General features: G+C 36.4%; 1 protein-coding gene across 5 annotated transcripts in view; it reads left to right on the forward strand.

The window, feature by feature from the left end:
* The window catches only part of Stim1 (stromal interaction molecule 1), a 200,666-nt gene that overhangs the window by 128,825 nt on the left and 44,280 nt on the right, over positions 1 to 27,561 (forward strand). For all 5 annotated transcript variants that reach the window (XM_076846756.2, XM_076846754.2, XM_076846758.2 and 2 more), the window contains exon 3: positions 7,711 to 7,825. In XM_076846756.2, the coding sequence (XP_076702871.1) occupies positions 7,711 to 7,825 (115 nt within the window). The remainder of the gene's footprint in view (positions 1 to 7,710; positions 7,826 to 27,561) is intronic.

Consider the following 27,561-nt stretch of genomic DNA (forward strand, 5'->3'; position numbering starts at 1 on the left):
TGCTTAGAAGAAACTTTGAACTTTGATTCCATCCCATTTATTCATTCTTGGTTTTAATTCTTCTGCTATAGGAGTCTTATTAAGGAAGTTGGGGCCTAAGCCCACATGATGAAGATTAGGGCCTACTTTTTCTTCTGTTAGACACAGAGTCTCTAGTTTAATTCCTAGGTCCTTGATCCATTTTGAGTTAAGTTTTGTGCATGATGAGAGATAGGGGTTTAATTTAATTTTGTTGCATATGGATTTCCAGTTTTCCCAGCACCATTTGTTGAAGAGGCTATCTTTTCTCCAATGTATGTTTTTGGCGCCTTTGTCAAATATAAGATAACTGTAATTATGAGGGTTAGTCTCTGTGTCCTCTATTATGTACCATTGGTCTACCAGTCTATTTTGGTGCCAATACCATGCTATTTGTTTTACTGTTGCTCTGTAGTATAGTGTAAGGCCAGGTATAGTGATGCCATCTACTTCACTCTCCTTGCTAAGGATTGCTTTAGCTATTCTGAGTCTCTAATTTTTCCAGATGAATTTCATGACTGCTTTTTCTATGAGGAATATCATTGGGATTTTGATTGGAATCGCATTAAATCTGTATACTTCTTTTGTCCGTATGTTATCATTTTGACAATATCAATTCTACCTAAGAACAAGGTAGATCTTTCCATCTTCTAAGGTCATCTTTGATTTATTTCTTTAGCATTCTGTAGTTTTCATTGTAGAGGTCTTTCACCTCTTTCATTAAGTTGACTCCCAAGTATTTTATTTTATTTTTTTGAGGCTACAGAAAATGGGGTAGTTTTCTCATTTCCCTTTTGGAGGATTTGTCACTGATATCAGAAATGCCTTTGATTAGTGTGTGTTAATTTTATATCCTGCTACTTTGCTGAATTCATTTACTAGTTCTAGAAGTTTTCTGGGTCTTCTAGGTATAGAATCATATTGTTGGCAAAAAGTGCTAATATGAGTTCTTCTTTACCTATCCGTATCCCTTTAATTTCATTCATCTGTGTAATTGCTCTGGCTGGTGTTTCAAGAACTGTGTTAAATAGAAGTGGTACAAGAGGGCATCCCTGTCTTGTTCCAGTTTTTAGAGGGAATGCTTTCAATTTTTTTTCCATTTAGAATGATGTTGGCCTGGGTCTTAGCATAGATAGCTTTTACGATGTTGAGCTATGTTCCTGTCATCCCTAGTTTTTCTAGTGTTTTGAACATGAAGCGGTGCTCTATTTTGTCATGCTTTTTCTGCATCTATTGAGATGATCATATGATTCTTTTTTTTTTAAAGAGAGAGAGAGAGAGAGAGAGAATTTTTTTAATATTTATTTTTCAGTTTTCGGTGGACACAGCATCTTTATTTTATTTTTATGTGGTGCTGAGAATCGAACCCAGTGCCATGCGCATGCCAGGCCCTTGTGATTCTTTTAGGTCTGTTGATGTGATGAATTACATTTATTGGTTTCTGTATGTTGAATGAACCTTGCATCCCTGGGATAAACCCCACTTGATCGTGGTGCACTATCTTTTTGATATGTTTTTGTGTTTAATTTGCCAAAATTTTATTGAGAATTTTTGCATCTATATTCATTAGAGATATTGGTCTGAAGTTTTCTTTCTTTGATGTGTCTTTGCCTGGTTTTGGGAATCAGGGTGATATTGGCCTTATAGAATGAGTTTGGAAGTGCTCCCTCTTTTTCTATTTCCTGAAATAAATTGGAGAGTAATGGTACTAGTTTAAAGGCCTTGAGAACTCAGCTGTGTATCCATTCAGTCCTTGATTGGTAGGCTTCTGATGGCAACTTCTATTTCATTGCTTGAAATTGATCTGTTTAAATTGTGTATATTATCCTGATTCAATTTGGGCAAATCATATGACTCTAGAAATTTGTTGATGCCTTCGATATTTTCTATTTTATTGGAGTACAAGTTTTCAAAATAACCTCTAATTATCTTCTGTATTTCTGTAGTGTGTTGTGATATTTCCTTTTTCATCATGTATGTTAGTAATTTGAGTTTTCTCTCTGTTTCTCTTCGTTAGCATGGCTAAGAGTTTGTCAATTTTATTTATTTTTTCAAATAACCAACTTTTGGTTCTGTCATTTTTTTTCAGTTGGTTCTTTTGTTTCAGTTTCATTAGTTTCAGCTCTATTTTAATTTTTTCCTGTCTTCTACTCCTTTTGGTGTTGATTTGTTCTTCTGTTTCTAGGTCTTTGAGGTGTAATGTTAGGTCATTTATTTGTTGACCTTTTCTTCTTTTAAGCATTGTACTCCATGCAATGAACTTTCCTCTTAGAATTGCCTTCAATGTGTCTAGAGATATTGTTATGTTGTATCATTGTTCTCATTTACTTCTAAGAATTTTTTTGTTTTGTTTTGTTTTGTTACTAGGGATTGAACTCAGGGGCACTCAACCACTGAGCCACATCCCCAGCCCTATTTTGTATTTTTTATTTAGAGACAGTGTCTCACTGAGTTGCTTAGCACCTCACTTTTGCTGAGGCTGGCTTTGAACTCTCAATCCTCCTATTTCAGCCTCCCAAGCTGCTTGGATTACAGGCGTGTGATATTACACCCAGCTTACCTCTAGGAATTTTTAAATCTCCTCCTTTATTTCTTTTGGAACCCATTGTTCACTCAGTAGCATATTTTTTAGTCTCCAGGTATTGGAGTAGCTTTTATTTCTTATTTTATCATTGATTTCTAATTTTATTCTATTATGATCTGATAGAATGAAGAGTAATATCTCTACTTTTTTGTATATGTTAAGAGTTACTTTGTGGCATAATATATGGTATATTTTAGAGAATTATTCATAGACATAGCTATTTTGACTAGCTATTTTAAACTAAGCATTCTGCTACATGTTATAGGAAAAACTTTTTAATAATGATATACTCTGTTTTATGCCAGGCCTTATGCTTGGGGATGGGCCTATGGAGCTAAATTAATTATTCATTTAGTTGTTCCAGAAAATTTATAAATGCTGGTTGAAGAGATAAATGATAAATGAAATACAATATTCACTTTTGAGTTGCTTAGGGAGTAGTTATAGAACAATGAGATAAGCCTTGTGATAGATATATAACCCTGAGAACCAAGGGGCAATTAACTTATCTGGGAGAAGTCTGGAAAACTTTACAGAGAGTGACTTTATCCTTAACAAACAAAAAGTAGGAGAAAGCATTTATATGGAGCACCTTATGCAGAGGTTTGAGGAGCATGAAGTGGCTTAAATGTGTCTATAGCAGGGGTTAGTAGTTTTTTCTATAAAGAGCCAAACAGTAAATATTTTAGGCTTTGCTGGCTTTGAGTCACTGTAACAATTACTCAATTCTGTCTTTGTAGCATGAAACAACCATAGATAATATATCAGTGAGTGAATCTGGCTATGTTCCAATAAAATTTTATTTACAAAAGCAAGTGGCAAACTGGATTTGTTCCATGGCCACAATTTTCTGACCACTGGTCTGTAGTGTAAGATCTTGTAGGAAAGGAGAATGGCCAAGACTGGGAAGTAAATCTATGGGCCACATTGTAAAAGACCTTAAATGACAGATTAAGAAGTCTGGAAATAATGGGGAGTTGTGAGATTTTAAGTAGGTAAATTGGTCTATTTAGATTTGTACTTTATATAGATTATTCTAGTGTTTAATATGGTAGAATTGAGACTTAGATGTGCAAAAATGAGTGAGAAATGACTCTCCTCTCCCTAACTTCTAGCCAAGGGCTTCTGATGTCATTGTGGACATGTATTTCATCCCTGAATCATCATTGTTCTAGCACTGTGTGTTAAAGACATTCAGAGCTATATAGCTAAAATTTGGGTCCTTGCTGGATGTTTAGGAGATAAACAGGAGTTGTCTAATATAGAACATGTTGTGTATGGATTCTTAATACTAGACAGTGGGCTTTCAGGGGAAGTGGGAGTGGAGGAGGCCATGTGGTTTGGTTTAGAAGATATGGAAGGTAGGTAGTGAGGAACAAGATTGGATGGGGAAAGAGGATTAATTGGTTTTAAGAAGAAAACCAATTAATTTAAAACCAGCTCTCCCCAGGAGAGCTGCTCAGATCCCTATATCCAAAGATGTGTTGCTCTTCTTCTGGCCTATGTTAGAAAACTCTGAGCCTGTATTATGGGAATTCTAGAGAGATACCCTTTCTTCTCTGTTCCCATCCACACTACTTCACTACTGCCAGCTACTGGGAGATCACTTTTCTGAGCTCATGAGCTAAATATACCTAGTGACAGCTGGTACCTTGGCACTTAGGCGAGATATTGAGATATTGAGCTGCAGTTCTAGCCAGTGCTCCATTCCTGCTGGTGAGGCAAATTAAGACACATCTTTTAGAGAGTCTCTTTGGATCCTCTTGAGGGAGGAGCTGTTTGTTCAGAGTCTGAAACAGTAAATCCTGTTTTGTGAAAGCCAAAAGTGGCCTGTTTTGTTTTGGCTTTTTGTTGCTTTTGAACTTTTTCTTTAATCAGTCTTTAGCTATTAACTGGATATAGCACAGTATTAAAGTAATATGTAATAATGAGTACCTAAAATATATTGGACATCAGAGTAGTAGTTCAATATAATATTCTAGTGTGTTATGCTTATAACTGTGTGTCTGGGAGCTTCTATCAGTGGGATATGGTTGGCAGGGAAGATAGACACATAAAAAGACTGATAAAGGTATGCATAGTAGTTGTGCGAACATAGAAAAGATCATCTTTGATCAAGAGTCTTTTTCTATTGCCAGGTGTGATGGCACATGCCTGTAATCCCAAGGACATGGAAGGCTAAGGCACGAGAAATGAGTGCTAGGCCAGCCTAAGCAACTTAGGTCCTAAGCAATTTAGTGAGTTCCTATCTCAAAATAAAAAATAAAAAGGGTGAGGATGCCCCTAGTTTCAACAAACAAACAAACAAACAATAGCGTGTTTGCTTTGAAAACACAACCTCATAATGAGTCAGTCCCTTAGCCACTGCCCTCCCCTTCTAATCAAATTATATCCCTTAAGCCTCTCCTATTTAAAATTGTAAAAGTCACTAGAGTTTGGTATTGTTAGATCCTCTTTTTTTTTTAATATGTTTTTAGTTGTAGGTGGACATAATACCTTTATTTTATTTATTTATATTTGATGCTGAGGATTGAACCCAGAGCCCCACATGCACTAGGTGAGTGCTCTACCACTAAGCCAAAAGCCAAGCCACTAGAGCCTCTTTGTTTTGTTGTTGTTTTAGAAGACAGTCGGAAAAGCAAGACTTAGGTTCAACTTTACAATATACTTTGGAGCCAATAAAAAAGATCCTTGTAAAGGTAATTTATGACTTCTGCAAACATGTCTCATCCTACTCAAATGTGAGTATAATTAGCTCTTTGTTTGAGAGACTAATAAATCAAGAGGCTGAGAAGCTTGCCCAAAAGCCACATAGGAAATAGGTGGCCTGTTTTATAGGTTCTGATCTCTTTATAGTATACTGTCTTTCTGACTCTTAAGGCTTGATTGTTGCAACCTCACTTCTTTGTTCTCTAAAATGGTTCCAAAAAGAATCAGACCCTTCCTTCACATAAATTGTCTATCTGCCTTGTCCATCATTTGGCACCATCTTCTTGCTGGTCTTGTTTTCTGACCCTGTTTCCTCTTGGCATGTGTTATGGCACCACTAAGGCTTGTATGCTTGTATGTGAGTTCCTGTGTAGGTACTTTTATTTTTTTCCAGATCTGGGGATTGAACATAGGGACACTTTACCAATGAGCTACATTCCCAGCCCTTTTTATTTGGGGACAGGGACTCACTAAGTTGCCAAGATTGGCCTTGAATTTCTGATCCTCCCACTTCGGCCTCCCAAATCACTGGAATTACAGGTGTGTACCATGACACCCAGCTTGTGTAGATCTACTTTTTATACTTTCTGTGAGCTTCTCTGCTATATACATATTTCATGATCAGGCTTTCTTACTTCTTGTGAGTTCCCTTTAAACAGCTGGTATCTCCTATCAGAGTATTTCCTAGAGTTACCTGGTAATTGTAGAAAAATCCCCTTCTTTTAGTGTTTCCTCTTCTAAGGCCTGTTGGTAGTTCAGTGAGGATAAACATAACATTTTTGTCTGTTTTGGTTACTACTTCTTGCTCTAGTACCTGGAACTATACCCGGTATATGGAAATTTTCATTAAATATATGTTGAAATCTTAGGTACTTTAGAGTCAGAGGCAGGAGGATTGCTTGAGCCCAGGAATTCAAGGCAGCCTGGGCAACATAACAAGACTGCATCTTTTAAAAAAAAAAAAAAAATATATATATATATATATATATATATATATATACACACACACACACACACACACACACACACACACACACACACTTGTGTGCATGCAAGACAATGCAAGAAAGTTTAGATGTAAAATGATTGGGGTTATGAGAGTCTTAACCTAATCAGTGCATTAATCCTCTGATAGGAATTAACTGGGTAGTAACTGTAGGCAGGTAGCGTATGGCTGGAGGAATTGCATCACTGGCGGGTGTGCCTTTGAGGTATATATTTTGTCCCTACTGAATGGAGCAGTTTCTCTCTGCTATGTCCTAAGCTGCTTTCCTCTGCCATACTCTTCTGCCTTGATGTTCTGCTTCACCTTGAACCCAGAGTGGTGGAGTTGGTCATCTATGAACTGAGAACTATGAAACTGTGAGGACCAAAGTAAACTTTTCCTCCTGTAATTTTTTTTTCAAATATTTTGGCTACAACAGTGAAAAAGCTGACTAAAATCTGTGTGTGTGTGTGTGTGTGTGTGTGTGTGTGTATATATACTAACTTATAAAGAGGAAAGATGTATTTTGACTGTCAGTCCTGTAGATTCCAATCCAAAGTTGAGTGTCCTAATTTCTTTGGGTCTCTGAGTAGTGGAGCAAAAATGACTTATCACCAAATCAGGAAGTAAAGAGAAAGAGGAGGAGGCTGGAGGCCTACAATTCCCTTTGATGGCATGCCCTCAATGACCTAAGGATCTTTCAAATATTGCATCACATCTCAGAAGTGACACTTTATAAACTAAGCCTTTAACACATGGACCTTTGAGTGGTGCTTATCTAAACAATAATAATGAATCACTAATGTTAGATTATATTCAATGGGAGTAGATTCCACCTTTGATAGGAGGATTGTCAAGGAATTTGGGGACAATTTGAGAATTTGTGGATGTTTTAAAATCATCACAGCAAGTAATTTAAGTTTCTGAAACTAATATGATTTGGGTACAAATTGCATTATCTTTGAGAATGTTACTATTCTTATTTCTAGAATAGGTGTGATAATTCATTGGCTGTGAAGATTAGATGAGAAAATATTGTGAAAGTTCTTAGAATATTTCTTAGTATATAAAGAAGTACTCAAAAATTGTTAATTATTCTTTCTATTCTTTCTTCCCTCTTCTAGCTTATTAAATTCCAGTTAACTGTCATTTATCTTCCCATAATTCAAAAAACAGTATGAGGAAAGAATTTCTAATTCATATTTATTTTTTTCAAGTGAAACATATTACAAGAAAATGTAGTCTCAATGGCAACTAAGACATATGCACAAGGAAAGATACATGAGTGATATAATACACATGCATTGGGTAAATGGAATGTGCTGTGGATAGCTCGAGGCAAATGACTTGAGTGGACATCTTGGTGTGCTGGCTCCCAGGGATCTCTTGTGACTTGTGTGCTTTCCCCTTGCAGTTCCTGAGGGAAGACCTCAATTACCATGACCCAACAGTGAAGCACAGCACCTTCCATGGTGAGGACAAGCTCATCAGCGTGGAGGACCTGTGGAAAGCATGGAAGTCCTCAGAAGGTAATAGGCAGCCTTGTTGTCATTCCTAGTTGTTAGAAGGCTCAGAGAAGAGAGACGAAGATAGCAAATTGAACTTAAAGAAATAGGAACATAAAATACTAGTATGATAAGAACATAAAATACTTAGTTAAAAAGCAAATTATTTAAATGATTCTATATATAGTCATTGAATAAGACTGACTAAGTAGTCACTATGCTGGGAACTGGGAAAGATTCTCCAGAGTCAGAATGTTTTTTGAACTCTAGCTTTTTCTCTACTTCTCTCCTTATTCCCATCCCCATGGGAATCTCCTAGCTTCTGATGCATCATCTCTAGAGATGAAGAGCTTGCTGGTCTCTTGAGGCAAGCTGTTTCTTCTGTCGCTCCCACTTAGAACCAAAGTAAAAGTTGGATTCTCCTTTGAGTCTTCTCTTTTCCAGGTTGAGTAGCCCTAGTTCTTTGAGAAAACATTTTCTCAGCCTTGTCCTCCTCCTCAGATATCTTTTTTTTTTTTTTTTTTTTTTTTTTTGGTGCTGGGGATTGAACCCAGGGCCTTGTGTATGCAAGGCAAGCACTCTACCATCTGAGCTATATCCCCAGCCCCTCCTTGGATATCTTGGTTTTCAGCCTCATCCTTCTCCTCAGATACCTTGATTTTCTGCCTGTAAAAAATTTTGTGAACGTGTTTCTTAGATCCTGGAGTTGGACACAGACTCCCAAATTCTTACAGAATTGATCTGGATTGTCACCTCAGTTCTGAACCCTGTTCATCTGTTAACATAGTCTAATTAGGTACTGGTCCCTTCAGAAGTCACATTACTCTACTGATTTGAATTGAATTTATTAATGAAAACTTTAGATCTTTTTCATATATGATGAAACTGCTTAATCATGACTACCATTTTTTTTTCTGTAGTATTTTCAGAGTATTGTGTAAAGGAATATGTCTACTTGTGTGAGATTTGATAGGAAAAGTAAAAAGAGGGCTTAAGCTTTCTCTCCATTTATATCTGTGACTAGAGCTTTCTTTGATATAAAAAAAAAAAAAATTGGAAACAGTCTCTTTTCAGGGTCCTTAGCATGAGTTCTTGTGTTAGTCAGCCTTTTGTCTCTGTGACCAAAACACCTGGCAAAAACAGCTTAGGGAGAAAAGATTTATTTTGGCTCATGTTTTCGGAGGTTTCATTTGATGGTTGGCTAGCTCTGAGGCAGAAACATGGAGGAAGGGCCTGGTGGAAGAAAGCTGCTCAACTCATATTAGCTGGGAAGCAGGGGTGGAGTATGGAGGGCAGGGAGAAGATTGAACCCTCTACAGGTAGCCAAAAGTGACTTGCTTCCTTTAATTGAGTCCCACTCCTAGTAATCCATTCAGCCAATGGATTAATCCACTGATGAGGTCAGAGTTTCCATGATCCAGTCACTTCCCCAAAGCCCTCTAAACACATGAGACTTTGGGAGATATTCCTAAGATATAATGATAAACCCAAGAAGGGTTTTCAGATGAGGAACCTTAGGCCTTGGCCTATAAAATCGCTAGTTCATTATTATGCATTTAGTAGAGCCAGGACTTCAATTTTGGCCTTCTGATCTCTACGCCAATGCTTTTCCTTAAAATATTGGTTGAAAGCACTGATCTGGTGGTAGAAAAGACTACTTTTGGTAGGAATGAGGCAGTTTCTATTTTTATTTAAATTCTTACCTAGGATTATGGAATTTTAGATCTGGAAGGGCTCATCTATAATGTAGGTAGAGAGTGTTAGATTTGAAGCAGGAAGACCTGGAGTCCTGGTTCTGGGATGGACAAGCTTCTTAATTCTGTTTTGTCAGTTTAGAAGGAGCATAAGGAAAGAGCTTCCTGGAAATCTTCAGAAGCTGAATTCCTTGTGTGTATGTGTGTGGGGGTTTCTTTAATAGTTCCTGAGCATCTCAAACTGTCTACTAATAAAAGATGAAGTAGTGACATGAACTTTGGAATTAGACCAATATTGCCAGGAAAGATCTTCAATCGGTACCATTTAATTTTGATTTTTTTCTCCAGTGATATAAAGATAGGGTACCTAATTTTTAAGAGTGGACCTTTGGGGCTGAGGTTGTGGCTCAGTGGCAGAGCGCTTGCCTAGCATGTGTGAGGCCCTGGGTTCGATCCTCAGCACCATATAAAAATAAAATAAAGGTATTGTGTCCAACTGCAACTCAAAAAAAAAAAAAAAGTAGACTTTTAAAGTAGGAACTTAGAATGAAAGATGGCAGAGAGAGCATTCGTAGCTTTTTCTAAAAATTCATAGAGAAGTAGCTGGGAAGAGAAGGTGACCAAGAGGAAGCAAAAATAAAGGGATTGAATCATAATACTAGAAAACAGCTCCAAGCAATTTTCTGGTAAGAACATTATTTTTGGACTCAGCAACTATTTGGAACACTTTTAGTATATTCTAAATTACAGGAAAATGGAAGACAATGGAGTGAGGTTTTGGAGGAGGGGAGCAGAGAAAAACATTTGAATGCATAGTAATGTAGTTAACAGCTAAGATAGGAAAAGTGTTTTTAGCATTGGCTTACCATGTGTTATTCCTAGTGATTTGATAAACTAGAAGTAAGATTGTTTTTGTGTTCTGTTCTTACCAATAACTTGCCTCCTTATTCAGAACAAGTCCCCTAATTTCTCTAGTGATAATTTCAGGCTACAAAAAACATGTAATATTCTGGCACTGGCTGAAACTGACTGGTCTGAGTTTAGCTAGATGATGTAGATATCAGCAGCAATCATTTGTGTTCAGAACATTATCTGGCTAATGTCAGTCTCCTCTATGGGATTAATGTTGTCAACATTTTCTGACTAATGTTGGAAGCCAACCTTTTCTCTATTATTTAGATCTAAACAGAAAAGCTTGCTAATCTCTATATTAACCACCTCTGGATTTTTATAATAAAAACAACAATTCAAGGAAAGGTACAGTGGAGCAAGCATATCTGTAATCTCAGCTACTTGGGAGGCCAAGGTGGGAGGATTACAAATTCAAGGCCAGTCTCAGCAATTTAATTATACCTTGTCTCAAAATAAAAATTAAAAAAAAAAAATGGGAGAAGTAGCTCAGTGGTAGAGTGCTTACCTAGCATGTGTGAGTCCCTAGGTTCAATCCCCAGACTGCAAACACAAATAAAGCATGCCTGTAATCCCAGTGATTTGGGAGGCTGAGGCAGAAGTATCATAAGTTCAAGGCAAGTTTAAGCAATTTAGCAAGACCCTGTTTCAAAATAAAACAGCAACTAAAATTTGTATAATATTTAATATGTCCTAGGCACTATTCTAAGTTTTTTATATGTATTAACTCATTTATTTCTTATAAAAACTTTATGAAGTATAGATACTGTGGTTATCTTCATTTACTAACTACAAAAATAAAGCAAAGAGAGATTAGTGAAACACTTTTAATTCACAAGTTAAGGGTATAGTCCCCAAACTACCCTCACTTCAGATATCAGCCGTAAGCTTTGGAAATTCACAGGTCTCCTGCACTTTTTACCAACTGGCCACAAAGTTGGGAGTTCCCAGAGACCTCCTAGGTTCTATAATTTGCTAGAGCTATTCAAAACTCAAAAAAAGCCCTTTTTTAGCATTATAGTATTATAAAGGCTACAAAATAGGACTAACCAAAAAAAAAAAAAAAAAAAAAAGAGACTCATAGGTTGAGATCTGGCACTTCTATGTCTTCTCCTGGTAGATGGGACAGGACACATTGCCGGCCCATCACATCTATGTGTTTGCCAATCAGAAAGCTCAGTTGACTTTGGTGTCTACCATATTTTTTTTTAAGTTTTTTTTTTTTTTTTTTTTAGTTGTAGACAGAGGATTGAACCTAGTGCCTCATACATGCTAGGAAAGCACTCTACTGTTGAGCCACAACCCTGGCCCCTAAAGTTTTTTTTTTTTTTTTTTTTTTTTTAAACATAGTTATAATTGAATTGTTGGCTTTGTGATTGAACCCAGTCTTTAGCCTCCTTTTTCTCTTAAGGGGTGAACTGGTATTAGCCAAAGCCCCAACCCTCTAATCACCTGGTTAGTTTTTCTAGTGACAAATCTCCCATTCCAAGGCATTTCATTAGCATAAATTCAAGTGAGATCCTAGGGGCCCACCATGAATAAGAAAGATACCCCTGTCACTGGGGAAATTCTAAGAGTTTAGTAGTTACCTCTCAGGAATGGAGGGTGAAGACTAGTCAATTTCCTTATTATACAACCTTAAGTAATTAAGTAAGGAAGAACTGAACAGGCTGGACTGAGGAAGGACCTAGAACAAATATAACTTTAGGGATACCAGTAGCAGAGATTAGGGCATTGGCTTTTTCTTATTGGCTCTCTCAGATGATTCTTTTCATTTTTCATCCCTCAATATTATTGTTCAAGAGTCTAATATGACCGGGGTGTGGGTGGAGATGGGTGGGGTTGGAGATGGAGAATTATATTGGCACAGATTGGATTACAGATTTATATAGAGTAGTTGAAAGTGTATGCTACAATTTCCAGTCCCTTACAGGACCATGTGAGGTAGGGGAAGTGGCAGAGTGGCAGTTCTTTAAAGAAAGGAATGCCGAGTAGATTCTGTAAAATATTTGAGAAATAGAATTGTTATTGGAATATTTGAGCCGCGGAAATGGTATTTTACAGAAGCACTGATTTAAGGGGATCCTCCTTTAAAGCATGGCTTGTATTTTTTCTAAACAAAGTGAGTTGTTACTGTTTTTCCTACCCTTCCTGAATACTCGATTTTAAATTATGCTGTTTGCCAAACAAAGTATATTTATTTATTTTTATTTTCTGGTACTTGGGATTAACACAAGGCCCTGCATATAACCCAGGATCTTGTTTGTTTATGTTAGGCAAGTACTACTATTACTACTGAGCTACATCCTCAATCCCAAAGTATATTTCTTAAGTAATAATTTCTTTTCCCCATTTTTCTGAATAAAAGACATCATAACTTAATCTTTGATTCTAACTAAGTAATATGATTCCAGCTAAAAGTAAAGAATCTGATATCTAATGAACTTTGTCATGAGAAAATGTTTATTTTCTACTAGGCTTTTTGAAACAATGAGATAAACTCATAGATCACCATTTCTGTCTATGCTACTCTTTGAAAGAGAGGATTTTTCTGCAGAAGGCAGTGAATCAATACTGGAGAATCAGGAGGCTTTCAAGAGAAAGCCCAGCAGAACTGGCAACTCTGTTGATATAGCACAGAGAGGCCAGGTGGCACCAGACTTCAGTCTAAACCCTTTCAAAAGTCAGGTCAATATGTAACAGTTAGCATCTCTTTTTGTTTTTGCATAATCCTAGTAAGAAATATATTCATTTTTCCATTTTTTTAGCCCTTTAAAGGTTAATTTGTTAAGTAAATGAATTCTTAAGTCATTTAGATAAAAACATCAGCCATTGTTGTTGCTACATTTTGAGGGAGAAAGATGTAATTATACTGTTGAGCTGCATATCCTGTCCTTTCCTTTCCTTCCCTCCCTCCTTTCTTTCCTCCCTCCCTCCCTCCCTCCCTTCCTTCCTTCCTTCCTTTTAATTTTGAGAAAGGGTCTAGCTAAATTGCTGGGAGTTTTGTGAAGTTGCTGAGGCTGACCTCTAACTTGTGATCCTTCTGCCTCAGCCTCCCAAATTGCTGGGATTATAGGTATGTGCCTCTGAGCCTGACCTTCTTTAATATATCTTTTGTATAATCTTAATATAATACCATATTAGCTCAACTTATCTCCTAAATGAGATTTATCAAGTTATAATTGATATATAAAAAGTATAAATATTTAAAGTTTATTATTTTTTAAGTCTTGGTGTATGTATACAATTGTGAAACCATGATATCAATGAAGATAGTTGATTATTCGTCATCCCTAAAAGTTTTCTTACAGTCCTTTGTAATCTCTCCCTCCCCCCATGCAACCACTGATCTCCATTTTGTCACAGATTAGTTTGCATTTTCTAGAGTTTTATATAAATAAAATTATATAATATATATTCTTAAAAATCTAGCATCTTGCCAGGCATGGTGTTGCATGCCTCTAATCCTAGTAGCTAGAGAGGCTGAGGCAGAAGGATTGCAAGTTCCTGACTATCCTCTTCTTAGTGGGACTCTGTCTCAAAATAAAACATAAAAAGGGCTGGGGATGTGGTTCAGTGGTTAAGTGCCTATGGGTTCAATCCTTGGTGCCAAAAATAAACAAACAAGTAAATAAGTAAAATCCAATATCTTTCACTCAACATAATTATTTTGAGATACATTCATATTTTATAAATATGGTAGTTGATTCCCTTTTTATTGCAGTGTGTTGATTTATTGTAGAGATATAATACAATTGATTTACCCATTCACATGTTGGTAGACTTTTGAGCTGTTTCCAATTTTTAACGATTACAAATAAAGCTTGTGTGAACATTCATGTAAGTCTTTGTACAGACATATATATTTTCTTTCTTTTTTTTTACTTTCTCACTGTTTTATTTTAATTGAGTTGGAAAGAATATGAAGTTTGAACATAGTGATGAATCAGACAATGGTAAACATATAGCTGAAGAGAGACATATATTTTCAGAGTTTACTGTTAAAATCATAGCATTAAGTATTCAATTCAACTATGAGTGTGTGCCTGTTCGTGAGGCAGAGGAAGAGACATAAATAGAATGTCAGCTTATTTATAGTAAACTAATACTGTATAATAAAATCAAATTTGGAGTTTTACAGAGGTAAACAAAATAAGCAAACAAAAACCATTTTATGTCCCCTTCATTTCCATTTACTATGCTTTCTTTTTTTAAAATTTTTTTATTAGTTGCTCAAAACATTATAATGATCTTGACGTATCATACATTTGATTCAAATGGGGTACGTAATCTTAATCTTATTTTTCCACATGTACAGATTGCAGGATCACATTGGTTATACAGCCACGTTTATACATAGGGCCATAACTAGTGTCTATTGTATTGTGCTGCCCTTCCTATACCCCTCCCCTCCCCTCCCCTCTTTCTACCCAATCTACTGTGACACATTTCGCTCTCTCTTTTTTGTTCTCCCCTCACACCATCTTATATGTAATTTTGCATAACAATGAGGGTCTTCTACCATCTTCCATGCAATTCCCCTTCTCTCTTCCATTCCCACGCACCTCTTGTCCCTATTTAATGGTAATCTTCCTCTCATGCTCTTCCTCCCTGCTCTGTTTTGAGTCGCCCACACCCTTATATCAAAGAAGACATTCTGCATTTGTTTTTTAGGGATTGGCTAGCTTCACTTAGCATAATCTACTCTTATGCCATTCATTTCCCTGCAAATGCCATGATTTTGTTATTTTTTAGTGCTGAGTAATATTCCATTGTGTATAAATGCCACATTTCTTTTATCCATTCATCTATTGAAGGGTATCTGGGTTGGTTCCACAGTCTAGCTATTGTGAATTGTGCTGCTATGAACATTGATGTAGCTCTTTTTAGGTCTTTTGGGTATAGTTCGAGAAGGAGAATAGCTGGGTCAAATGGTGGTTCCATTCCCAGCTTTCCAAGGAATCTCCATACTGCTTTCCAAATTGGCTGAACCAATTTGCCGTTATAGGACACCTATAGCACAAGAGTTAAAATCAAGAATCAACAAATGGGACATACTCAAACTAAAAAGTTTTTTCTCAGCAAGAGAAACAATAAGAGAGGTAAATAGGGAGCCTACATCCTGTGAACAAATATTTACCCCTCACACTTCAGATAGAGCTCTTCCAGAGTATACAAAGAACTCAAAAAAAATTAAACAACAAGAAAACTAATAACCCAATCAACAAATGTGTCAAGGATCTGAACAGACACTTCTCAGAGGAGTACATACAATCAACAAATACACGAAAAAATGCTCACCATCTCTAGCAATCAGAGAAATGCAAATTAAAACCACTCTAAGATACCATCTCACTCCAGTAAGAATGGTAGCCATTATGAAGTCAAACAATAACAAATGCTGGCGAGGATGTGGGGAAAAGGGTACACTTGTATATATTTTCTTTTCACTCAGGCAAATACCTAGGAGTAGAATGACTAGGTCATATAATAGGAATATCTTTAAGAAACTATCAAACTGTTTTCCAAAGTAGTTGCACCATTTTATGTTACCGCCTGTAAAGTATGAGATTTTTAGTTCTTCCATATACTTGCCAACACTGAGTATGACTGTCTTTTAAATTTTAGCTGTAGTGTAGTAGTATTTCTTTATGGTTTTATTTTATATTTGCCTAATGATTAATGATATTGTAGAGATATAATACAATTGATTTACCCATTCACATGTTGGTAGACTTTTGAGCTGTTTCATGTATATAAGTTGCCATTTATTTATTTTCTTTGGTGGAATATCAGTTAACCTTTCGTCTTTTTATTGGTTTATTTTTAAATAGAGTTTTGAGGGTTGTTTATATATTCTAGACATAAGTCCTTTATCGGATATAGTCAGCAGGTTCCACATCCACAGATTCAACCAACTTTGAATTGAAAATATTTGAAAAATATTTCCAGAAAATTCAAAACAAAAATCTTTAATTTGCTGCAGATGGAATACTACATAGAACACGTGCAAATTAAGTGACGTGTTAGCACACCCTGCCATAGCCTCCCACCATTTCACAGATCTTCAATCTCTCTCCAGCACTCATTGAGTATTGCGTCTTGTTCATCTATTATGTAGTGAGGCCTAGATTGATGTACCTGCATTGAACATGTACACGTTTTTTCTTGTCATTATTCCTTAAGCAATATAACAACTATTTACATAGCATTTACATCATATTTGATATTATATGTAGTCTAGAGATGATTTTAAAGTATACTGGAGGATGTGTGTAGGTAGGTATGCAATCCCTCTTTGATACTGAAGGTAACTACATATATTTTGCAAAGATTTTCTTCTGCTGGGTGTGGTGGTACATGCCTGTAATCTCAGTGGTTTGGGAGGCTGAGGCAGGAGGATTCCACCCCCCACCCCAGACTTAGTTTCCCCTCCTTGTACCATGTCTGGAAATTCTCTCAAAGCTATAAGCTGGGGCATTTGTATGAATTGCTTTGTTTGCTTTCTACTTCTAAAATATCACTGTCCATTATAAGCTGGTGTCCAGTGTCTTGAAGACCAATGTTACACATATGTTGTTTGTTTGTTTGTTTTGGTGGGGGAAAGTTATGTGGGGAATGTGTTGTTTCAAGAGAAAGGATAAATTTCATTGCTGTTATTTCATCTTGGCTTGAAGCAGAAGTTACAGCTTAATCATCTTTTGCTTGGACTATCATACTTTGTACTGTTCTTGACTTAACCTAGCTGTACTGCAGTATCGCCTTTAATTGGTTCCAGAATGATCTTTCTAAAATAATACCTGATTAGATTTCTGCTTCTTTTTGTTGTTGTTGTTCTAGGGATTGAACCCAGGACCTCAAGCATGCTAAGTGCATTATCTAGCATTGAATTACAATCCCCAACCCCCAACCCTTTTTCTTCTGTTGATAATGAAGCAAACATGCTATGATACCAAATTTCTGGGTGGGAATAATATTCTTAAATGGCATCCTTAAATAGAACCCTGATAAATAGAGATAGTGCTTAAAATGTTACAAGCAAATTCCTGTGTAATCATATATAGTAATCATATTTTTTGGAGAGAATAAATATTGGCTCTTGTATTGATGGGGTAACACTTGATGTGGGTAGAAGGAATGATAAGCTTAGATTACAACTGGCGTCTCATTTGAGATTCAACAAAATAAGGTACTGAAAGCACAATAAATGTTGATAAATTATAGAAAATGTCAATGATTTTTTCATGTAGGTCTACCTATGAGATATTAACCAATACATTGAAGTCAAATGTCCATCCATAAACTCAAAAGTAATTACTTCACTTGGAAAAGAGTATCAATATGTATGTATAAATAAAAATTTTATTTCTTTCTATATTCTGAGGGTTTCTTTATATTTTAATGCTGTAGTCCTCTGCCATTCCTTATCCAATTCTAGTATAGGCCCTAAAAGATATTGTTTCTCTCCAACAATTTGTGTAAACAGTCCTATGTTAAACCAAACCAAATCAAACCAGCTAACCAATCAAACAAACAAACAAAAAAATGAGGTATGGTGGTGCACACCTGTAATACCAGTGACTTAGGAGGCTGAGGCAAGAGGATTGCAGGTTTGAGGCTAGCATCAGTAACTTAGGCCCTAAGCAACTTACCAAGAGCCTGTCTCAAAATAAAAAAAAGTAAAAAAGGTTGGGGATATAGTTGAGTGGTAAAGCACCCTTGGATTAAATCTCCAGTACCAAAGCAATCAAAAAGATTAAAAAAATATAGAGTACCTTCTATATACCAGGCTTTGTGCTAGATGAGTTTAGCATACCAGGCTCATGCTTATTTCTTATTATTTTCTACCATTCCTTACTACATCTCCTTTGTATTTGCACTAATTTATCATCTATTCCTAGGATACATTATTCTTTTTCATCTCTTGGTGCTTTAATATATATCCTATTCCCTCTGTTCTTCCTTCTTTATTTGACAATTAAGACTCAATTGAAGTATCCCTTTCTTTGGGAAATCTTTCCTGAAAACCATAGGCTAAATTAGGCGTATTCTACATTACTATAATTTCTTATGCTTATCTCATTGTAACACTTAGTGCACTAATTGCAATGGTCTTGTTTCCTGACTGTTTCCCTATCATTCTGTTTGAGGCCAGTGTCTTATATGATTCCATTTCCTAACACATAGCACAGGGCCTAGCCCAGGGTAAGAATCAGGAGACAAGAGTTTGTCAACTTGGCTCTATCATCATGTGGTCTTACAGTTGTTTCAGCTGTTCAATGTTCCAAAGCTTCTTGTAGGTTTTAATTTTAAAATTTTTTGTAGTTGTAGATGGACAACATGCCTTTATTTTATTTGCTGATTTTTGTATGCAGTACTAAGGATGGAACCCAGTGCCTCACACATGCTAGGCAAGCACTCTGCCACTGAGCGACAGTCACAACCCTCCTAGTAGGATTTTTACTGCTCTATAGCCATGTTGCCAGTCTCTCTTTAATCTTTCTCCTAGTCTAGTTGCTACTTGGTCTTTAATAGTGTGAACTGGTGGGCCTTGAGAGACCTGGTTATTGCCAAGTAGCCTAGTGGGTCTATCATGTGAGGTCTTGGCCCAAGGCCCAGATTATTTTTGCAGTGAGAGTTCAGGGCTTAATACTGATGATTCTACAACCTGTATACTCAGAAAAATGAGAAATTATATCCCATCTATATATGATATATCAAAGTGCATAAATGCATTCTACTGTCATGCATAACTAATTAAAACAAGTAAAAAACAAAAAATTAAAAAATCATGAATATAAAGAATCATTATATTAAATAATGAATATAGCATATTGTACATATCTCCAAAGTTCATATTCTTAACTGCTATGCCATGTTAGAGTAAGTGACCAGGGGCTGAGGTTGTGGCTCAGTGGTAGAGCACTTGCTTAGCATGCTTGAGGCACTGGGTTTGATCCTCAGCACATGTAAATGTAAAGTAAAGATATTGTGTCCACCTAAAACTAAAGGATGAATATTAAAAAAAAAATACAATAGGTGACCAAATTGCTGACCAAAGGATTACCAAAGGACCAACTAATTAACCGATAATTATATGAAGGAGACCCCCCAAAAAAGTACTAGCAACCTTCTTGTCAGACTTGGTTCTCTTGGAATGTGGTTTTGAAATCACAGAAGTAACTGAGGGCTTCATCAGGAGGCACCACAAGTCTATTACTGGACAGAGATTATGATTCAGGAGCCCATTTCTCATTGCTTATTCTTTCCCTGGAAGTGAAAAGATTTGCTAAGGTCTAGTGTCTGCCTTGGTACATACCTGCAGGTATCACTGTAGCACAGGTGCTAAAGAGTAATACTTTTTTTTTCTACTGCTGTGTCATTATCCAAGGTATCCACATAGCTTATGACTTCATTTCATTTTCTGCTTAAATTCATTTTATACCTAAATTCATTCCATTTTCTAATTTTACCTCTTGCTGCTTAATTTTTCTTCATTGTGCTTCTACCACCTGACATATTATTTATTCATAATGTTTTACCTTGTTTTTCTCCCCCAGAACATAAGCACCATGAGATCTGTGACTCTGTTTTGGACAGTGTATTCTAGAGTGGTACCAAGCAAGTAGTAGGTGCTTAATAAATGTTTTTTTTCTCCAAATGGACAAATTATTTTGCAGTTTGAGACCACCTGCTTTCAAGGACCCTTATCATTTGGCCTCAGCAATACCCAATTCTCCTCATTCCTATACTTGTCCCAAACTGGAGTCAGTGTTCTCTGCATATGATCCACACTTTATAGTTCTGTGTCTTTGCTCATGTTTCTTCCTCTGGTAGACCTGCATCTCTTGTTTACAAAGATTTTGACCAATCCTTAACATCCACCCCTTTTCAAATGAATGCAATATGAAAAAATAATTAACTACTGAATTTACATTAAATCCTAGGCATCTTCAAACTCATTTTCATGAACTCATTATTCAACAATTCTGGGTGATAGGTATTGCTAGATTGTAAGCTACATGGGGGTAGTAGTCTCTCCTTGATCATTGCTTTTTTCCCCATGCCTGCTATGGAATTAACACAAAATAAATATTTGTTGAATGACAGGATGACTATTCTATATAAAGGGAAATTAAAGTTCATAATGGTTAAGTGATTTGCCTAAGTTGGTCTATGGCAGAATAGAAATCAAGATCTTCAGCCTCACTTTGGTTTGTGTAGAGTGGGAAGGGTGGTAGAATGAGACTGATATTATTACCCTATATACTTGTATGATTACACTACTGGAGTGACCCTGCACCATGTACAGCCAGAGGAATGAGAAGCTGTGCTCTGTTTGTGTACAATGTATCAAATTCATTCTACTGTAAAAAAAAAAAAAAAAAAAAAAGATCTTCCAGCCTTGAATTCAATGCTCTTCCTAATATATTCTATAATAAAAATTCAGTGTTCTGAAGTGCCTAGGGATTTGGCAATCTTTAATAACTTTATTTTTTTTGTTACCTCAGAATAAAACAAGGTTTTTATTCATTTTACATAAAAATGTTTCTCAAATGGAAAAGACTCCTTTCTACCTATGAAACATATCATGGAGGCCAGAATATAGCTTTACTATTGGAGAAGTTAACTGATCAATTTTGGGGGCTCTCTGCTGATGTGCATAAGATAAATGCTTTTAACGCCAAGTTTGCTGGCAGCTGGAAGTTTGCTGGGGCCCCTTCGGCTGTGGCTCTCAACAGTGCATTTCTCTTTTTGTTGCCACTAGGGATTGGACCCTGGACAATTGTACCACAGAACTATATTCCCAACAATTTTTATTTCTTATTTTGAGACAGTGTCTCACTAAGTTGCCCAGGTTGGCCTTGAATTTGCAATCCTCCTGCATAAGCCTCCTCAGTTGCTGGGATTACAGGTGTGTGCGCCACTGAGTCTGAGTCTGGCATCATGCATTTCTTTCTCTCTCTCTCTCTCTCTCTCTCTCTCTCTTGTTCTGTTTTAGTACTGGGGATTAATTTAGGGCCTCATGCATGCTAGGCAAGGGTTTAATCTACTACTGAGCTACTTCCCTATCCTGCACCTCTTTTTTTTTTTTTTGGTACTGGGGACTGAACTCAGGGGCACTCAACTACTGAGCCACAACCCCATTCCTTTTTGTATTTTATTTAGAGATAGGGTCTCATTGAGTTGCTTAGCACCTCACCATTGCTGAGGCTGGCTTTGAACTTGTGATCCTCCTGTCTCAGCCTCCTGAACTTCTGGGATTACAGGTGTGAGTCTCTATGCCCAACCTTGTACCTCTCTTTTGAAGGACTGTTCATCATGGAAATTTCAGAGATTGGCTTTCTTTGGGTCTGTGTAGCATTGTTCCTCATCTTGCCTGAAATGTAGTCTGGGGCCACATGGCAGGCTCCAGGAGACTTATAACTTTACGATACTGTTTCTTGCTTGAATGTCCTCCTAGGATTTGGACATGTGAGTCATCTAGAGTCTACCTGTACTTTCCTGTAAACCCTCCTTGCCAAACTCTATAGCCTCTTATTGATAATGAGCTTTCTGCACTTGCTGTTGCCTTTTTCCTCATTTTTGCCCATGGATTTTTTCCCTGTTTTTCTTTTTGAATGAGAAGGCAGAACAAGACTTTTACCTTTTAGGTACTTGAATCTGAGACAAGAGGTCCTGATGTCTCAATTGGACTATTAAGCGAGATCATGTTGGGACTCATAGTTGGTATCTGAGATACAGATGTTATACAGGATACAGCTCATCATGGCTCAGACTGTGGTGCACTTGGGTGGATGACACCATGCTGCCAAACCCTACTTAGGTAGGGTTTTTTGCTGCCTAGGTAACAGAATGATGTATAGAACTAAGAATAAATAAACAAAAACTGCCTTGAGGTTTGATCTGATATGCTGAAGTCATTATCATTTTCTCCAATAGCTTAGCTATATAAGGACTGGTTAGTTAGAGTCCATCCTCACTGAAGTACAGTGACCCCCTTAGAGACCTTTTCTCTCAATGCAATGTTTAGAGCATTGGTTCTCAGCTGGGGGTATTTTGCCTCCCATAGGACATTCAGCAATATTTGGAGCAATATTTGTGATTGTCTCAATGGTAATATGTTACTGGCATTTAGGGGGTGTATGCCAGGAATATGTTAAATATCCTGAAATAATGCATAGACTGCTCCCACAACAAAGATTAATTCATTGGTGTAGAGGATGAGAAGCTCTGGTCTAAAATGACTCCTGTTGTGTAGGGTGCTGATAGAGTAGTTTCTACATGTTGAGAGTCTATGTCTAGGCTTGTATTAAGGCATCCTCCCAGGAGACAAAAGGCCCTTGAAGCACCGCTAGCCTTAGGCCTTTCTAGCAACAAAAAAATGTCCTTTTTTTTTTCTACTCTACATGCCAAATAGAGAGGCCTCTTTGTGCTGGATGCAGCTGAACTCCATTGGCAGCATTGGTGGGAGTGTGCTGTTCTCTGTACTTTACAAGCTAGCACTTGTCTGCCTTTTATATGTGTGTCACTCTTGTCTGCCTATATTACCTGACACTCCAGACCATAGTAAATTGTCATATTTGTAATGTGTGAAGATACAATTTTATTTTTAAGAATAACAGTGCGTTCTTCTTTCCTCAAAGTAATCCCAACTCTATCATCCTTCTTTTCCCATATCCTGGGATTTGACCATATCTCTTAGAAATAGTTTCTCTTTTCCTTCCAATGTAAATCTAGTGTGGGAACTAGGAATTTAGCCAAGTAGTGACTGAACACCCTTTGCCTAAGCCTCCAGTCTATTGTCTTCTAGGATGCAGTCATTGAGCATACCATACCTGCCTTATTTCCTTCCCCTACCACCTTTCTTGTCTCACCTCCTGTGCCTCTGCATGTAATCTAATCTATCTTCAAAGTCAATCAGCATCAGAACTTTCCTCCTGAGCTCCAGCATCTTCCGGAGGACATTTTGCTTTTAACTTTGTTTCATGCATGATGTCTTCCTGGCTGGCTGTTTTGTATCATGTACTGAACTTCTCTGTGACAAAAATAGGAGAATGAAGTGACTGGTTCAAATTTTCCAACTTTTGTAGGTTATGTGAGCTTAGATTGACTGAAGCAACCTAAGATATGAGGCATGCCTGTATGAGGAATGTCTGTTTTTTTGACAAACATTTCAGAAGTTACCCATCTACATGAACTGAATATTTTTAGAGATGTTGTTTGGAGGCCCACAGTTAGAACATTTCTGGAACTCCTCATTTAGATTAGTTATTTTTTGAGTAAATTCTTATTGATGCCCCTGTATATTAAGCGTTCATATTAGAAATAGTGAATAAGCAAAAATGAATAGAACGTGGTTCATAAGCCTTCAATGTTTCCGGACCATTAAAGGGAAACTAGACAACATCTGACAAAAGATAGTTTTTGGTAAAGATGTGGATCCTAAAAGAGGAGAGTGATGAATCTCACCATATTATTCTGCCTCTAAAATTTTTTTTTGGCTTTTTAGTGCTCACAGCAGTGGTTTTCAAATTTGAGAAATGTACATATTTCTTATGGGGAAAACAATTTATATCTGCAGTGCTGACTTAAATTATTTTTGTTTGGTTATTTAAATATATACAAACATAATGAAGTTTAAGTTGCTGTATTAAATTTGTAACAAATATAAATAAAACAGATTTATACTTTTAAGTAAAAATAAGCTCTAAATTTAATGAAATGGTACCTTTTTGCAGCAACTATACATGCCAAACTTTCAGTTGCTCTCAGACTCTTTAGTTCATCATTGTCTGTATTATTAGGTGCCACCTGATGACTCATTGCTCCCACTATTTTTCACCATTTCAGCTACTGCAAACTTCGATATGTATAAAATATCATGATCTCATTTGACTTCATTTGGTATGAATGTATTCCCTGTGTATTAACTCCACTTCAGTTCCTTTACATAGTAATTGACTTTTGACAAAGTAAAGAGTTAAATTTGTTTTTTTATGTCTAAATACCACACAAATATCAAAATTATTTTAAAAGAATAATTTTTATAATTATCCATTAAAAAATTGCAACATTATATTAAGGGACAATTAGCTGTTATCTCCAGGTATAATGAAGATGTGGTTTGCCATCTTGCAAATGATCAATATTTATTTCAGTTAGAATTGGCTTCTATTATGACAAAAAAAATCCTCTCAATCTGATATAAGCAAAAGGGGAAAATTTACTTATTGTCCCCAAATTGAAATATTATAAATAGGACTGTTCTGACTTAGGGTTTGAATGATGTCATCTGGGTTCACCTCTTGGTTCAGCTTTGCTTCTCAATGAAGGCTTTCAGCAGCATCAGGGAGGAGAGATAGATGGATAGATATAGATAGATTGTAATAGCTTAGAACACCATTTGTGGAGCCAGTCTACCTGAGACTAAATCTTGGCTTTACCAATTCTTAGTTGTATAACCTCGGGAAAGTTATATAATCTTTCTGTGTCTCAGTTTTATCATCTTTAAAATGAGGATAAAATGAGAATGGTGATGGTAAAGATTAATGAGTTAATATATCTGAGGTGCTTAGAATAGTACCACGATAAGTGATGCTGTATATAATATTATTATTATCAATATTATAGTTTGGGATCATTTCATACAAGATGTCAGTAGGGTAGAAAAGCAAGTCTATTCCCTATGGGCCAAATAAAAATCCTGGTTTTTAGTTTCTTCAACTTCAAGTTGGGTTAAGTGCTCATTTCTGAATTGAGCGCTCTGGACAAGAGGATGGACTATATTACATTAATTGACTTAATGTGGCTTATATTCTCTTTTAAAATATTTTTTTGAGAGAGAGAGAGAATTTTAATATTTATTTTTTAGTTTTCGGCGGACACAACATCTTTGTTTGTATGTGGTGCTGAGGATCGAACCCGGGCTGCACGCATGCCAGGCGAGCGTGCTACCGCTTGAGCCACATCCCCAGCCCTTTAAAATATTTTTTAGTTGTAGGTGAACACAATGCCTTTATTTTGTTTATTTATTTTTTATGTGGTGCTGAGAATCGAACCCAGAGCCTTGCACGTGCTAGATAGCCACTGTACTGCTGAGCCACAACCCCACCCCCACGTGGTTTATATTCTTTACACCTACCAGTTGATTTAGCTTTGCCTGAATCATATTACCTGAGAGCAAGTGATGATTTTCCTAATTCAAATTCAGAGTACTATTGCCACCAACAGGAGAAGTGGATGCTTGGTTGTAAAAATGACCCATATTTATTACGACCTATCAAATAGATCAATCATATTAGGTGATCATGTGATGTTATGACAATCTCTCTGGGTACAGTTCTTGGCAATTTATATTGAGTAGTGGAACATTTATCTTGAAAATTTGAATTATAGTTAAGAAAATATATTTTATATAAAAATATCAGTTTTTGTCTCTAGGTTCTTTTGTGTTACAAACCTAAATTTGAGGCATATTGATAATTGATTTAAAGCACATATGTCATAAAATTCCAGGCTAATATCTTCTAGCTATTTTGCTTTAACACAATTATGAACACAAATGCTATGTGGTTAATGAAGTTGAGAGCCTGTACTCTTACATATGTAGATGATCCAAACTATATTTTTGTTTTTTAATTTAAGATTATCTCCAAAATAAAAATATAAAATTGAAACATTCTAATAGTAAATTATCTTGACCTGTGCTATTCAACAGAACTTTTTTTTTTTAAATAATGGAAATTATATGTATTCTGTGTTGTTCAACATGGTAGCCACTAGTCACTTCTAGCTATTAGGCATTTGAAGGGTGGCTAGTGCTGTTGAGGAACTGAATTTTTAATTTTATCCAAGTTTAGTAAGTTTATATTCAAGTCAGCACTTGTGGCTACTGGTTATTACTTGAACAGCACAGCCCTGAATAGCATCATTGAATAAGAGAATAGATACAAAATTGAATAAGAGAATAGATACAAAGTGCCTAACATGTTTTATAAAAAATGCATAAAAGATAGGAGTAGAGAGGTTTATACTTTTCTTCCTACGTAGGGTTGGATCTCTCTTAGCAGGCCAGAGCAACCTGAAACAGGCTTAGCTTTCTTAGCATAGTCAAGTCACTTCATGACATGTTTTCAATTTCCTTCTGCTACTACATTCCATAATTTAGATACATTAAATTTCACATTTTTCTTTGCACCTGCCTTCATTCTGTATCAGGTGCATTCTTTCCTTATATTCATGAAATGTTTCAGATGAGCTCTTACTATTTTATTTTTTGGCACCAGGTATTGAACCTAAGGGCACTTAATCACTGAGCAACACCCCCAGCCCTTTTATATTTTATTTTGAGACATGTTCTTTCTAAGTTGCTTAGGGTTTGTTAGGTTGCTGAGGCTGGCTTTCAATTTGTGAGCCTCCTGCATTAGCCTCCTTAGTGCCTGGGATTACAGGCATGTGCCAGTGCACCAGGCTTCTTACTAATTTATTATCTTTTAAGTTGCAATTTATCATTTTCCCTGAGCCTAAACCCTGGTCAGTTATTTCCTTTCTCCTCTGTGCTTGTTGTCTATTTCTTATCAGAATCTATGCTTCACTGATGCTGTTTAGTTTTTGATCTCTTCCACTGGAATGGGAACTAACTTTTTGTAGGCTTGGCTCCAAGTAATCCTTTATGAACACTTAGTTGGATAATTGAATGATGGATGAATGGATGGATGGTTCTAAACCTTGTCACATTTATAATTTAAAAAACATTTTAAAATAAACTTTATTGAGATATAACTTACATTTAAGAAGATATATCTATTTTAAATAGTTTGATGAATTTGATGGGTGTTATCATTTGTGAAATCATAATCACTTCAAGATACAGAATATTTCTCTCTCTCTCTCTCTTTTTAAGTTGTCAGTGGACTTTACTTGTATGTGGTGCTGAGAATGAACCCAGTGCCTTACACATGCTAGGCAAGTCTCTACCACTGAGCCACAACCTCAGCCTAAGATACAGAATATTTATGTCATCTCAGAACATTGCATTATGTTCTTTCCCAGTTAGGTCCTGGATTCAGCCAACCATTGATCTGCTTTCTATCACTGTACATATGTCTTTTCAGGGTTTCATATAAAGAGACTCATACAGTGTGTACTCCTTTC

This window comes from Callospermophilus lateralis, chromosome 2 (assembly GCF_048772815.1).
Source record: "Callospermophilus lateralis isolate mCalLat2 chromosome 2, mCalLat2.hap1, whole genome shotgun sequence".
Classification (NCBI taxonomy): domain Eukaryota; kingdom Metazoa; phylum Chordata; class Mammalia; order Rodentia; family Sciuridae; genus Callospermophilus; species Callospermophilus lateralis.